Source organism: Ambystoma mexicanum, chromosome 5q, assembly GCF_040938575.1.
Source record: "Ambystoma mexicanum isolate Mex_15411 chromosome 5q, UKY_AmexF1_1, whole genome shotgun sequence".
Taxonomy (NCBI): domain Eukaryota; kingdom Metazoa; phylum Chordata; class Amphibia; order Caudata; family Ambystomatidae; genus Ambystoma; species Ambystoma mexicanum.
In genome coordinates this window covers 424,041,319-424,055,212 of record NC_090933.1, presented here as the reverse complement: position 1 = coordinate 424,055,212, position 13,894 = coordinate 424,041,319, and the positions used below count along the sequence as shown (strand labels likewise).

Here is a 13,894-nt window from a genome sequence, read left to right as displayed (position 1 = left end):
TCCTGCAGCCCTGCATTAACACACACAAACACACGTTTGCAGCGTTTTGTGTCTATGAGAGCGTTTTATGCACAAGTGTGAGAAGATAAGGCGAGGTGGGCCCTGTGAAGTTTAGTGTTGCAAAATAAACCAGCAGCACAGTAAATATTAAATTGCAAGTGCAATATCAAAATAATGAAAGGACCGCTCCTATTGCGCTTAGTGACCAGCAATCAACAGACTAACAATATTAAATCAATTTAAAACGGACTTCAGTAACAGAAAATTAAACAATGAAGAGTGCAGGATGCAGAAAACAGAAAGAACAATCAATCATGGTGTTTTGTGGCTTCATGATATGTAAGTGGTTGGGTAAGGGACTAATGTAAAAGCATGGAGATTAGGGTAAGTATGTCTTGTTGCAATGTAGATACGTGCAGATCGAAAAATACATGGCTTCCTCTGGTATACAAGTTTTGGATATTTTGTGAGTTGTCTGGAGAAGTGGTTAATAAATGCTCACGGATGCTAATGTAAATCGTTTGTGTAGGGGTGTGTGGTGTCTGTCAGAGTGGTATTTGAGGAGTTGGAGAGTTGTGTTGGTCTGTTTGTGGTGAATTAGTATGGTTTATATGGGGAAATGTAGTGTGGATACGTGTCTTTGGGTGGTGTACATTCCATTGTGTTACCTGGTTTGGTGCTGGAGTTGTCCGTCTAGATGTGTTGTCTGTTAGGATGAGAGATGGAATGTTTTTGTTGGCTATTGTTAGTGGCTTCAAGAGTTAAAGGCGAGTTATATTGCAGTCTGTGCACTACGTGCAGGTGAGCCTGGTGTCTCTTGGCAGCCCCACATAAGGGTGTCCTACCAGCAACGATTGGAGGCACTGAAGGAATAAGACAGGGGGCGCAGTGAAATTGCCGGAGACTGTCTGTGTGGACAGAGCAGCGTTTAACTTGTTTTACTCGAATTTTCAAAGGATTACAAAATCTGAGCAAAGGAGGACTACAAATCCACTGAGCCAACTGGAGCCTCTTTCACCTCCACACCGAACCTCCAACAACGCTGCCAAGCTTCAAAATCTCCCAGTTTAGCGGAGCGTGGCAGAGTGTAGAGTGTTTGGTGTCCGGTGGCTGGAGGAAGGAGGACCCCGGACCTTATGATCATGAATGAAGGTAAGCCAGGGACATTGCCGGGGAGGCATACATTGCCCCACCATACCTTGAAGGAAGCTGACCCCGAGAGTAATCAAATGACACTTGTTGACCTTTGTGAAGAACCTACAGAGACATTTAGGCAGAAAACAGTAGGTCAGGAAGGGAGTGAACCAATATTCACATAGCAACTTGAAGCCCTACCAAGACAAACTAACCCCCTTGGTCTGTCCTTTTAACATCATTGTGGAAATCGGGCAAAAAACAGTTGATATGGGGAACGCCAATCAGCAACTAGAAGAGGAAGTGTAAACAGAGGTGGAACAAAAAGCCACAACAAATTTGTTCAAATGGCGGACACTTAAAAAACACTTTGACCCCTGGCAGGCAGGATTTGTTAAGGGGATTGGTCCAACTTTAAACGTGTTTCTACTAAATTTGTTGAAAGTAAAAGCCTTGCATACCAAAGGCTGTAAATTATATCTAGCTTTTATAGATCTATCAAAAGCTTTTGACTCAGTAAACAGAAATACACTGTGGGCCAAATTAGAGCAATGGCAATGCCCTAATACAATCCTCGATAACATCAAAGACTTGCATCAAGATACGTCCATTGTGATCAGGTTGGATAAAAGTGGAAACCTCACTAATCCAATCTCCATAATATTGGGACTGAAACAAGGATGTCCACTGGTGCCCGAATTATTCAATCTATTCACATCAGAAATCGACGAGGCTTTTTCAGAGACACGTGCCTTTCCACCAAAGATTGCAAATAACCTGATTGAAAGACTCCTTTATGCTGACGATATAGTCATATTAGATCGGACTCCTATTGGCCTTCAACATCAGCTAGATTCCCTGGAATTCTATCTAGAAAGTAACAGACTAACAATAAATCCAGGGAAATCGAGGATCATGATCTTTAAAGCAGGAGACAAAGTAACAAAAAAGGAAAGCTATCCCTGGTCCCTGAAGGGACAACGTATCCTCACAGTAAAAGAATTTACGTACTTAGGCGTAAACATTAACATCAGTAGGTGTGAAGCACAGAGGACAGCCAAATTATGGAAAAAGGCTAAAAATCTGGCAAATTGAGGTCGGATCCTACTACAGAAGTACTGTCGATATTCTTTAATTCCACTGGTGCAATTCTATCGGTCAAAAGTGCAGCCAATTTTAACATATGGCGCAGAGACATCATCTATGCTATCTGAAACTATATGGCCAAAACTGGAGGGGATCTTCTGGAAAACTGTACTTGGGCTGCCTAAAAGCATACCTATAGCCATTGTACAAAGAGAACTGGCCTTAACATCGCTCAAAGCTATTACTCTTTGGAAATCAATCTTCCTGTACCGCAAATGTGTAGAGGAAAATCCAAAGGGTGGCTTTGCAGTCTTAAAACAGGCAATGTTAGATCCGAGAGAGAAGCAGCTGACAGAATGGAAGAAAATATGCTTGTTGATTTTGAGAAACATAAACGAAACAGAGGATTCCATGATATGTGACCCGGATAAGATTAAAAAAAGCTGTATATTAACGATTGCATTGACACGCAGGAATCAGTCTACAACTACAAATACTAAGACAAATTCTGGTCCCGGCCACGAAAGTTAAATGATCTTCCAGGATACATAAAGATCTTCCCTAACCATTTTCTTAGAATGCAATATCTGCATCTACGCTTGAATCTTTTTCCGTCAAATGTAAGGTTAAGTGAGAGAAAAGGCCCTAATGCTACAGCTACGTGCAGACTATGTTCAGACATCAACATTATTGAATCAATCCAACATCTGCTCCTGAGCTGTCTGAAGACAAAAGTGGAAAGAGAATCAGAAATGGGTAACATTTTCAAACAATATTGCAACAGATCTATTGAAGATTGGTGGTTAGTCCTGATAAAGAGTGAGAAAACGCATATCACCTTGGCGGTGTCGAAACTTCTGGTACAAATTCAAGCAAGACTAGACTTGGTTAACGGAGAAGATAATAGCCTCTGGGAAATGGGCGGAGACCATTAGATATATATTTATTCCGACATGAGCAGTTGTTCTGTGCACCACAAACTTTGCTATCCTTTTTCGATTCATCGTTTTCTCAGTTCTCTTTTTTTTTTTTTAAATGTTAATAATTGAGAATGTATTTCTATTCCATGTGTAAGGGAAGAAAATTGGAACATAAATTTAAATTTATTTCTATTGACGAAAGGTTTTCAACTTTGTAAAAAATAAAATGTCAAATAAAAAATTTAAAAAAATTAAAAATTGTTGGTGTCTTCAACAAACTATCCATTAATTGGTGACCAGCCTTTTCACTTTGAAAACATTCTAGTTGGTCACGTTTATTTGGTATATACATTGTAAATATTCTTTCTCCATCTTTTCTGTCTTATTAGAACCCTGGCTGGGTGAATAACGATTTTGCACTGGTCAATTTGTGGGCTACAAGAACCGGTATAGCTCAGAGTTTTCTTATAGCCTGTAAATTTCAGCATTGGTTTCTTTTTCTCAGAAAACAGTGCACTAACAGTGCTTCACTAGCCTCTAGGGGCCTAAATTACATTTTCCTTGAAATTACGTCCTTTTTTGTTTTTTAAAATTAGTGGAAAGAATAATTTACTGTAAATAAGCATAACTTATATATATTTTTGTCATGTTATTTTTCATGTTTTTTGAAACTTTAATATTCCACATGAAATATTTAAGTCCCCCCAAAACAAAATATAGTAATAAAACATATATATTTTTTACATTAACTTTTTTTGTGTTTTTGGCCAACGGTTCTAATAGCTTTATAGACCTCGAGCTTGCGCCGTACTATCTTTATGGTTCCTCAGACCTCATTAAAGGGCCGAGCCTTCAGGGACACTCAAACTGTAGAATCACTCAGTTTTACACAGGATTATGCTAAAACGCAAATAGACATGCACTACGAACTAGCAATTAACAAAGCCACCATTTGAAGTGTTAGTGTACCTCCCTTGCCCCATGGATTTTCAGTGTCTGTGCACCACTTGCAGCAGACATAGCAAACTTTCAGGGGTAACTCTTTCCTCTGAAAAATCTCAGCTCTTCTTAAGATTTGAAGATGATGGATTGTTGTGCAAATGTTGCATACATGATGCATACCTTTGTCAAACAAGGACTTCAAGCAGATGCGTTTATCACAATGGTGCTTCTGTGCGTATCTGTCTTGAACTGAAGCCACGTAGGGCAGTTTAAGAATATCCCCGTTTTACGATGTCAATTGTGAAATATTTAACCCATTCTGACTTTTGAGCCTAAGAAAAAAAGTATTTTAAAAAGTGTTTGAATAAATACTTTTGTGTGTACATATGTATATGCGTGTGTGTGGGGCTAACGAGCAGTTTGTGGCCGCTGCAAGCAATATGATGCGGAATTGGGGGCAGCACAGGCATATATTGAGGGAGAAATTGATGTGGGCACTAGCAGCATGAAAATGTTTTATACAGGGGAAATGCTGGTATGAATTGTTGAGCCCAGTCTCATTATTTTCCTTGGACTCAATAAGCCTGAAAAGAGGAAAGACCTCATGGTCTGGTTTAGGCAGAAACTGCTTGAAAGTGGGGCAATGCTGGGATCGACTGCAAAGGGTCGAATGACAAAAGGTTCGAGTCAATAGTCTCAAACAAAAGGTTCGAAAAAATATATATATATATTTTTTTTTTGGGGGGGTCCCCCCTCCCCCCCCAAACCCGCGTTTTTGTGGTAAAAACCACTTTCTTTACCTACACGGAAACCCAAAAATAAATATATAAATTTAAAAAAAATTTGAACCTTTGGTTTTCGACTCTATTGATTCTCACCTTTTGCATTGGAGCCATTTGTAATCGATCATTTGACTGGACACCCTGTTCAACATTTTGGACATGTGTTTTTGTTATCTTTAGGACTGGATTTTCGCCATAGAAGAGCACTCTGCATACAGCACTCACTACTGTTCCCAGGACCAGCAAAGCGACGATGAGGAGGAAGAGGACACAGTACCGGCAGATGTTTTACATGAATCGTTGCAGGTGACGTTCGGGAATAAATATTATACTCCTCCATTTTAACTGTTCCTCTGCAAGACCATCCTCCAGATCAGTCAGAAAGCAACCAGAGGGTGCGCTGCCTTCTTATTAATGCTAATTTTGTTTCCAAATGACAACTCTCCCCTTTCTCTTCGTTCTACCCGATTTAAATTAGTCGACCTCGCCAGTAAGAGGAGAAGGAAAATCACCCTCCTGAACGAGATTACTATAATTATGACATGCCCTGCCCCAGCATCTAGATTATTCATTCTGCCTACATTTTATGTGCCTTGTGCTTCTGCACAACGTGCTCAAGGAGACAGTACAATGTGTTCTTCGCTCAGCAGTGGTCAGGTCCCTTAGCCCCCCATAGTCTCCTGGTGAGTTTGGAATTTTTCTTTCCTTTTTCTTTTTTAAGTGCTTTTGGTTTAACATTTTTAAACCTTTTACACTATATTAAAATATTAAAATAAGACAGTATACAACAGATAATACAACAATATCAATTTCAATATGGATTTCAAATTTAATCCTCGTGTTTAAAACATCAGTATGTACTATAATATAATACGTTTCGATAAAAATGGATCATCTAGTGTTAAAATTTAGAGAAAACTAAAAGCCAAAAGCCCATCTGCCGCCAATTGCCATATGTGATGGGCAGCTGCAGCAGCCACCAGTGAAAATTGGTCAGCTGAATGGAGCTTACATTTGCAATAACCTTAATCATACTCCAGGGTAAGCTCTTGCCGTGAGGTCTCCACTTGTTTGCCAATTAGCCTGCATAGTCTATCTCCCCTCGGAATGCCCACCTAAGCTCTCGTATTTTCTAGAACAGGTAGAATATGAAGACAGACAGATAAAATAAATCTAATGAATGCAGGTAAACGAAGTTTGGTGAGATAACTCACTGGTCGGTCTATACAGAAACATGGATGTGAGTAAAGGGAGTACCTACATCGATTAGCCAAATGGTTCAATACCTGAGAAATGTCGTGCAATCTTGACTTCTTTTCGAATTTAGATACATTGAAGTCCAGCCACGACTCCGAAACACTGTGCACACCGATTTCAATAAAGTTTTGAGTTATTATCTGCTCCAATTCCCTGTACCATACACTTTTACAGAATCAAGTGGAGTGGTTGACAGCCAGGCTAAAAAAGTATCTTCCTCCAGGCAACCATAATGGATTTTCACCCAAAACTTAAAAGCAGAGGTTTTCCAAAGTGATAGAAGAGAAGGCAAGCCTAGTTCGAGTCGTATAGCTTCCACAGGCACCATCCCTGACAGGCAAAGTAAAGACCACAAAATGTTGGCCTCCAGCCTGGGAAGCCAGGCAATCGACTTCTCTGGAAAAACTTCCAGGACGTATAGTATGCTCGGAACAGTTGAAATCCTATAGGCGGCGATGTTTGCCTCGATAGAATGACCCCCATAGGCATCATTAATCTTTTTAATTATGAACCACTTCTGCCATGCCTCAAACGAAATCCCCTCAGCCAAATAATTTGACGAGGTAGTTGCTCTAATACAGATGCTGAGATATTTATATTCCTCAATCTGCTTTTGTAGAGCATCCCCCCCCCATATGCCCTTTTACCAATAGTCATGGTGTTCATTTTTATTGCATTAGGGCAGAAACCATGCTCACGAGCAAATTCATGTAGAGCATCTAAAGAGCGTTGAAGGCCGACAGCTGTGCAATTTAATAAAACAGTGTTGTCCACGTACGTCAGGCTTGTTAAAAATTCACTGCCATAACAAGGCGAATTGTTCTTGGCAGCCTTCAACGCAAGGGCTAACTCAGCTAAATAAAGGTTAAATATCAGAGGTGTGAAGACACAACCCTGCTTAAGCCCTCTATTGGTAGTAAAGGGTTTTGAGAGTACCCCTGGGACATTCTAACCCTCACCTCTGTATCATTATATAATGATTTAATAAAGTATAGTAATGAGCGGTCTATACCCCATCTTGCCAATTTTTCCTGGAGTTTGGATCTTAAGACACTGTCGAAAGCGGCAGAATAGTCTACAAAACACAGGTATAATGCAGTGCCAGGATAGCACTGTATCTCTGAAATTAAAGTTAAGAGGACCCAGATGGAGTGAGTGGTCCCACAACCCTTTTTTTGTTTCTTTTTGTTTTACTTTTATTTTTATTACAGGTTTTCACATTCACAAACCAGAAAAACTTTATGAACACTTCAACAAAGAAATCCCTTTTTTACACCAGCCCCCCAATTTTACTCAGATTCCCATCCAAATCCTCCATTCCAAACAGGGTCCGAATCAGCATTTTCCTGCGCTGGACACAATCAATTTCCTTTATCCAGCCCAACACTTTGTCCCAGACCATCTGTACCCGGGGGCATCCCCACCACATATGCCAATAATCGGCCCTTTCCACACACTGATGCCAACACTCCGGGCTCGTGTTCTGAAACATGTTAGTGAGCCTAACGGGGTCGTACTGCCACCTATGTAAGAGTTTAATGGCATGCTGCTTATATTGGCCGGAGATTGACATCTGAGGGTCCCCTCTACACAATTTCAACCACTCTGCGGGGTCCAATTCCCTCCCCAGGTCCCTTTCCCATTTCCGTCTGAACTTTTCAATTGAACCCTTCCCGGCCATAACCAGTTCTTTATACATAAGCGAGATCAGGTCCTTCATGCCCGTTCTCTTGTCTCAGAGCTGCTCAGAGGGAGTAAGGTCCCTCTGTATCATATCCCTGCATTTTCAACACATGAGCACTCCCTTCAGTTGGAGATATGAAAAAACACAGTGTGCCCAGGCCCAGTTCCTCCTCTAATTCACTTACAGTGATGAATGTATCCTTCCTCCATAGCTGACCCACTCTCTCAAGACCGCCTCATACCAGGCCTGAAACTTCCCCAGATCCGGGATAGCATCCCATATCTCTGGTGCCCACAAGTGGCTTAAAGGGGATGGTCAGGTCGTTACCCTCTCCATTCCCGTGCCCGGTCTCCACACTTCCCATATTGTGCCCAGAATGAGGTGGTCGCGGATTCTGCGGGGGAGCCTCTTTCTTGGGACCCATAGCCATTCCCCAACTGTGGCAGTGACAGATGTACATTTTCCAGGCCCACCCATTGATATTCTCTATGCATTCTGAGGTCTGGGACAAGGACCCACAACCGTGAGGCTTTATAATACAGTTTCTGATTGGGGAGCCCAACTCCTCCCCTGTCCTTCGGTAAGGTTAGGACATCAAATGATATTCTGGGCTTTTTCCCCAGCCAGAGAAATTTCAGCATAATAGCCCTTATTTCACGGATGAATGTTTCAGGGATACCGATCAGGGGCATTTGAAATGCATAGAGAAATCTCGGTAAGCACACCATTTTAAGGGTGTTAAGGCGCCTGAGCCATGAGATGGTTAGTTTACCCTATCTTTCCAGGTTTGTTCGCAATCCCTCCAGAAGCGTGTGGAAATTTGCCCTAAATAGATCCTCCAAGAACCTTGTAAGGTTAATTCCCAAATATCTCAATGTGACGCGGCTGACCACTAGTACCAAAGGGGAGAACCTCCCACTGTTCCTGACCCCTTTTCCGTCCAGTTGAAGGGGTGTAGATTTCGACTTGATAATTTTAAACCCAGAGATATATCTGTATTCCTCCATCAATGCGAATGCCCTGGGTATGGTGGTCAGCGGGTTCTGTATGTGCAGCAGCATGTGGTCTGCGTATAATGCCACCTTGTATTTGTATTCCCCTTCCACCCACTGAGAATCCCACAACCCCTGAGTCTTCCCTGATTCTCTGTGCTAGTGGTTCCAGTGATAGCGCGAATAGAATTGACAAACCATCGGGAGAAGCCTCGAATGACCACCACGCAAGTCCATGGGGATCCATAAACCACCATGATGCCTCGCAAGAACCTAGGGCCCAAACCCACTTTGCTCAGTACTTCTTTCAGAAAACCCCACTCCACCCTGTCAAATGCTTTTTCCGCATCAACCGATAAGACTACGGGCTCCCCCATGTCCCTTGCCTCATGGATAAAGTGCAAGGTTTTAAAAAATGTGTCCACCCCCTGGTGTCCCCTTATGAAACCCACTTGGTCTGAGTGTAGCAGATGGGGCATATGTATCTCTAGTCTTGCCGCCAGGACCCGAGTGTAGATTCTGGCATCGATATTGAGGAGCGAGATTGGGAGATATGATCTGTATTTCCGGCGGTCCCTGCCTTCCTTTGGGAGGACTGTGATCATTGCCCTGGAGACTGTTTACGGGGCTTTCCCCCCTCTCCAGGATGTCAGTTCTACCATAAATGGGAGAAAGGGGCTAAGAAAGGATTTATAAAAGCTTGCAGAGAAACCATCTTCTCCTGGAGCCTTCCCTGTGGGAACCCTTGACATTGCTCTTTATTTCGTGAACCGTTATGGGGGCATCAAGTGCCTCGGTGTCCTCCCGGGAGATCCTGGGCATCGGTATTCCCTCTAAGTACCGGGGTGTTCCCGTGGGGTCTGGGTTAACCCTGTTTTATACACGTCCTCATAGAATGACGCAAATGCTTTCCAAATTCCCCCCCGCCCTTGGTCCTCCGTTTACCCCACCTCTTCTATGACTTCAATCCACCTGTCGGCCAGCTGCCCCCTGAGTCTCACTGCTAACAATGCGTCCGCTGTGTCCCCATTCTCATAAAGCTTTTGTTTCAGAAACTGCAGTTTCCGAATCACCTGTCCTTCCTTGAGGAGTCTCAGTTCCTCCCTCTAGCCTCCAGAACCCTTTCTTCTCTCCCCTCTGCCATGTCCCCAACCCTCCTGTCCAACTGAGCAATTTCAGTCCGGAGCTTGTTTTCTATTAGGGTGTGCTCCTGTTTTTTTCCGGGCCCCCTCCCTGATCAGGATCCCTCTCCATGTCACCTTCCGTGCTTCCCATACCGTTAACTTAGAAACCTCCCCTGTATCGTTCACCTTGAAATACTCCTGAATCTCTTTGGATATTTCCTCCTGGAACACCGGATCTTTACATAGGGAGTCATTACATCTCCATTTAGAGCCTCTGGGCACCATCCCCTGCCAGTTTAAGTCCACCAAAACCAAGTCGTGGTCTGACCATGAAATCGGGGAAATCTCTGAACACGTCGCCTCCTCCCATAGCCCCCTGGATATATAGATGTAGTCTATTCTGGTGAATGTGCCATTAGGTGCCGAATAGAAGGAATCCCCCATTTTCTTTGGTTGGAAATGCTGCCATATGTCCCATAGCCCATATACTTCCAACATTCCCAGGACCTCCCCCTGCGCAGGTCGAGGCCCTTCCTCCGAATACCCCTCCCAGGTTTGTCTGTCCTTCCCATAGTCTGCCCACATATTTAAGTCACCCCCCAAGATTATATGTCCAGTTGCTTCAAGCATCAACTTCAGGAGTGTTTGCAGCAGATACCTCTGTTGCCCCTGGTCAGGGCAGTATATTGTAGCAAATGTGAACCCTACCTTGTTAATAAACCCTGAGATCAGGAGAGCCGTACCTTCCCCCATCGGCCTACACCTTTGTGACCCCCATCATAAGGATACCTACCCCCGCTTTTCTGAGATGGCCTGATCCCCAATATTCCTGTCCCAGTGCTCTCCCTGGGATCCTCCTTTCTTCCCCTCTAGCACGTTTGGTCTCTTGAAGAAACAGTACATCAAAACACCCCCTCCGGAATTCCCTGCCACCAGTGACCTCTTTGTGGGTGAGTTAATTCCTTTAACATTCAAAGTCCCCACCCTCAGGAGACCCACTCCCTTGTCCCCTGGAACTACCGCCATCCTCCCCGCCTTCTTATCCACTTAACAGCAGGCACAGTAGGCGGCCCCTGACCATAAATCCCAACCCCAACAACCGATAAACATTTTTTTGAGAAGATCCTTGTCTTTGTCTTACCCCCCTCTCCACCTAAGTTGACCCCCTCCTCAGCACCCAAATCCCCCTGGTTAACATCACCCAAGAGATATCGGACCACCAGTTGGAAACAGCTCCCTTCTGGTCTCGTGCACTTCACACCTATCCTACTTGGAGCCCCCCCCCCTATTGATCTCCGGTCCATTTGACCTCTTGTGTGATCATACCTCAGCAATTAGAGCCCAGTGTCAACGCCCTGGTCTCATCAACCTCATGCCACTGCCAATCCCACTCCCATTCTGGGTCATGGTCTCCCAACAGCCCACCACCCTTGCCATACCCACTATTACAGCTTCCACTGCAAGATCATTGACCTGCCGGCCCCACAACCCCCCTTTGCCCCCTGGTGAGAGCCAGCTGGTTCCCTGTCACAGCCAAATTGATTCCGTCCTAAGTCAGATGTCCGCACCAGGAGATGTGTTCAACTTTCTGTACTTCCTGGATCCTGGGATCCGTCTCCTTCTTGGTCCCTTGATAAACCACTGCCTGTCTCGTCTGCTGCCTTGTCCCCCTGGTTTTCTGATGCGCCGGCCTCACCCAGCAACTCACCAGTGTCTCTCTGAATATCTGCCTCCGTTGTCAGTCTATATTTTTGGCCCTCCAGCTCAAAAGTGATGGAGAACGGGAACCCCCACCTATACCGTACCCCATTACTCGTTCAACCATTTGTTCAGGGCAGAGCACATTTTCCTCTTGTATAGTGTCAGGGAGGACAGATCTTGAAAATTGTAACTGGAGGCCCTGTATGTTACTGGGCCTCTCAGTCTCGCTTTTTCCAGGATTTTCACTTTATCAGCGTAGTTATGGAACTTGACCAAGACCAACCTCGTGCCCCCAGGAGCCCCACCTGCTTGGTGGATTCTCTCAATCTTTGCTTCATAGATGGTATCATCCTCAAAGACCAGCTTTGTGACCTCATGTGGAGCTCTTTTCAGGCCGATTTCCATCTCCCCCCTCTCGGTCTGGAATACCAAAGAGTCTGAGGTCATTTTGCCTCTCTATCTCTCTATTTTCCAGGTCATCCATCTTCATCCTGACCTCTTCCTCGCGTTTCTCAATTTCGGCAAACCGCATATCCATGTGTGCATCAGGGTGTCGAGGGACGACTGTTCTCCACTTCCTCAAGTCTCTCCTCCATTTTGTCAATTCATTGGGTGATCTTGTCCACTCTACTCCCAATGTCAGCCCTCACATTCCTTATTTCCTCCATGAGTGCGGCAACATCCTTCTTGGTGGTCGCAGATTCTTCTGATGCAGTGGCCATTTTGGGTTGTGACATGTCTTGAACACCCTGATCACTCAGTGTACTTATAAGCTGCCAACCTCAGCCTTGCATCCATGTACCTCTTCCTACTGCCCCGTCTGGTCCTCTGGGGGTTACCCCCTTTGTGGTCTGCGGGTGTTGCTGGTCAGTGTTCACTTCTCGACTTACGCCTTAGCGTGCCTTTATTCCGGAGAGTGTCCCTTGTATCCTTGGTCTGGGAGGCGGGCACACACCCCGAGATCGAGGCCCACACCTCCCTAATGGAAGATGACTTTTCAGGATACAGGATCCTGCTTTTTATCACCTCACCCCAAGTGTGGATGCAGTTCCGGGAGCCTCCTGTGTTCAGATGCTCTCCCTCTATCAGGGAGAGAATTTCCTCTGCTTGATCCAAGCTATGTCGCCCATGTTCCTGCAGTTGGCCATAGGTAAAAGGACACTCCCCTTCAAGAGTGACCATTCAAACTGACCGTTTGGGCCCTCCCCAGTATCTAGGGGCCTATCCGGAGGGGAGGGAGCTGCTTACCGGCTCATTGTTTGTCTCTGTGGGGTCTCTCCGCGCTTTCCGCCTGTCCCTCCAACCATCTCAGTTACATGTGCTGTAACTTCTAATGCGCCCTGGACATTGGTCAGATGCTGCTCATGTGTCCTCCAGATCTAGTGCAATGTATTCGAGGCGCCTTATGTAGGCAGTGCTCCTCCTGGGGGGGTACCCCTCACAGTGTCCCCTCTGCGTTATTCACTGCAGAGGTGTCCTGAGCCATGTATTCCTTCATGCAGTGCCGCCGGCACTGTCTTCTCTCCTAAAACCCCTTTCGCTTTCCCGGCCGCTCTCCCTCTCAGGGGGCCGGCACGCGTTGCCTCCACAGGCGCTTGTTCCCGGCTCTCACTGCTCAGCTGGTCCCCGGCCAGCCTCTTCTTGCTCCTCCGCTGGTCTGTGGTTGCAGCTGGTGGAGAACTGCAGGAAGCAGAGTAAGGAATCGTCTCTCCATTCAACCAGCCCGGGGTTCCGCTCTCTCGGCTCCCGGTCTCACCGTCCCTCGCCGTGGTACAACATTCCAGGCTCTGCCTTCCCTCATCTTCTTTTTATTACTTTAATTTTAACTTGCACATATATTACACTTTATATCGCATACAATCACATTACTTAATGATACAGTTGCACAAAGAGGTGTGTATTCCACAATAACATACATACTTTATAATGCTTCTTCTCAATCTTTCTTGTTTGCTCCCTTCACAAATAGATATTGCCTGAAACTGCCCCAGATGTCTTTCGGTCTACTTGTCATTGTTAGGAAGCTGGAGTATACTTCCTCATTATCGTTGGCCCAGTTCATAGCTTCCATCCATACATCTTTCACAGGTGGATCTTTACTTTTCCAGTGCAACAGTAACGCCCGCTTGGCCAGGAGTAGGCCAATGTTTAGCAGTATACGCTTAGTTGGATTCATTTGGTCCACAAAGCCCAATATACATATCCTAGGGTTCCAGTCCATAGGTTGACCTATCGTTTCATCCAGAGCTGTGCACACACCAGACCAGTATTC

General features: G+C 44.9%; 1 protein-coding gene across 8 annotated transcripts in view; it reads left to right on the top strand.

Moving 5' to 3' along the window:
* OSBPL1A (oxysterol binding protein like 1A) overlaps nt 1–13,894 on the top strand; it is a 2,815,351-nt gene that overhangs the window by 892,306 nt on the left and 1,909,151 nt on the right. For all 8 annotated transcript variants that reach the window (XM_069620918.1, XM_069620915.1, XM_069620919.1 and 5 more), the window contains one exon: nt 5,045–5,170. In XM_069620918.1, the coding sequence (XP_069477019.1) occupies nt 5,045–5,170 (126 nt within the window). The remainder of the gene's footprint in view (nt 1–5,044; nt 5,171–13,894) is intronic.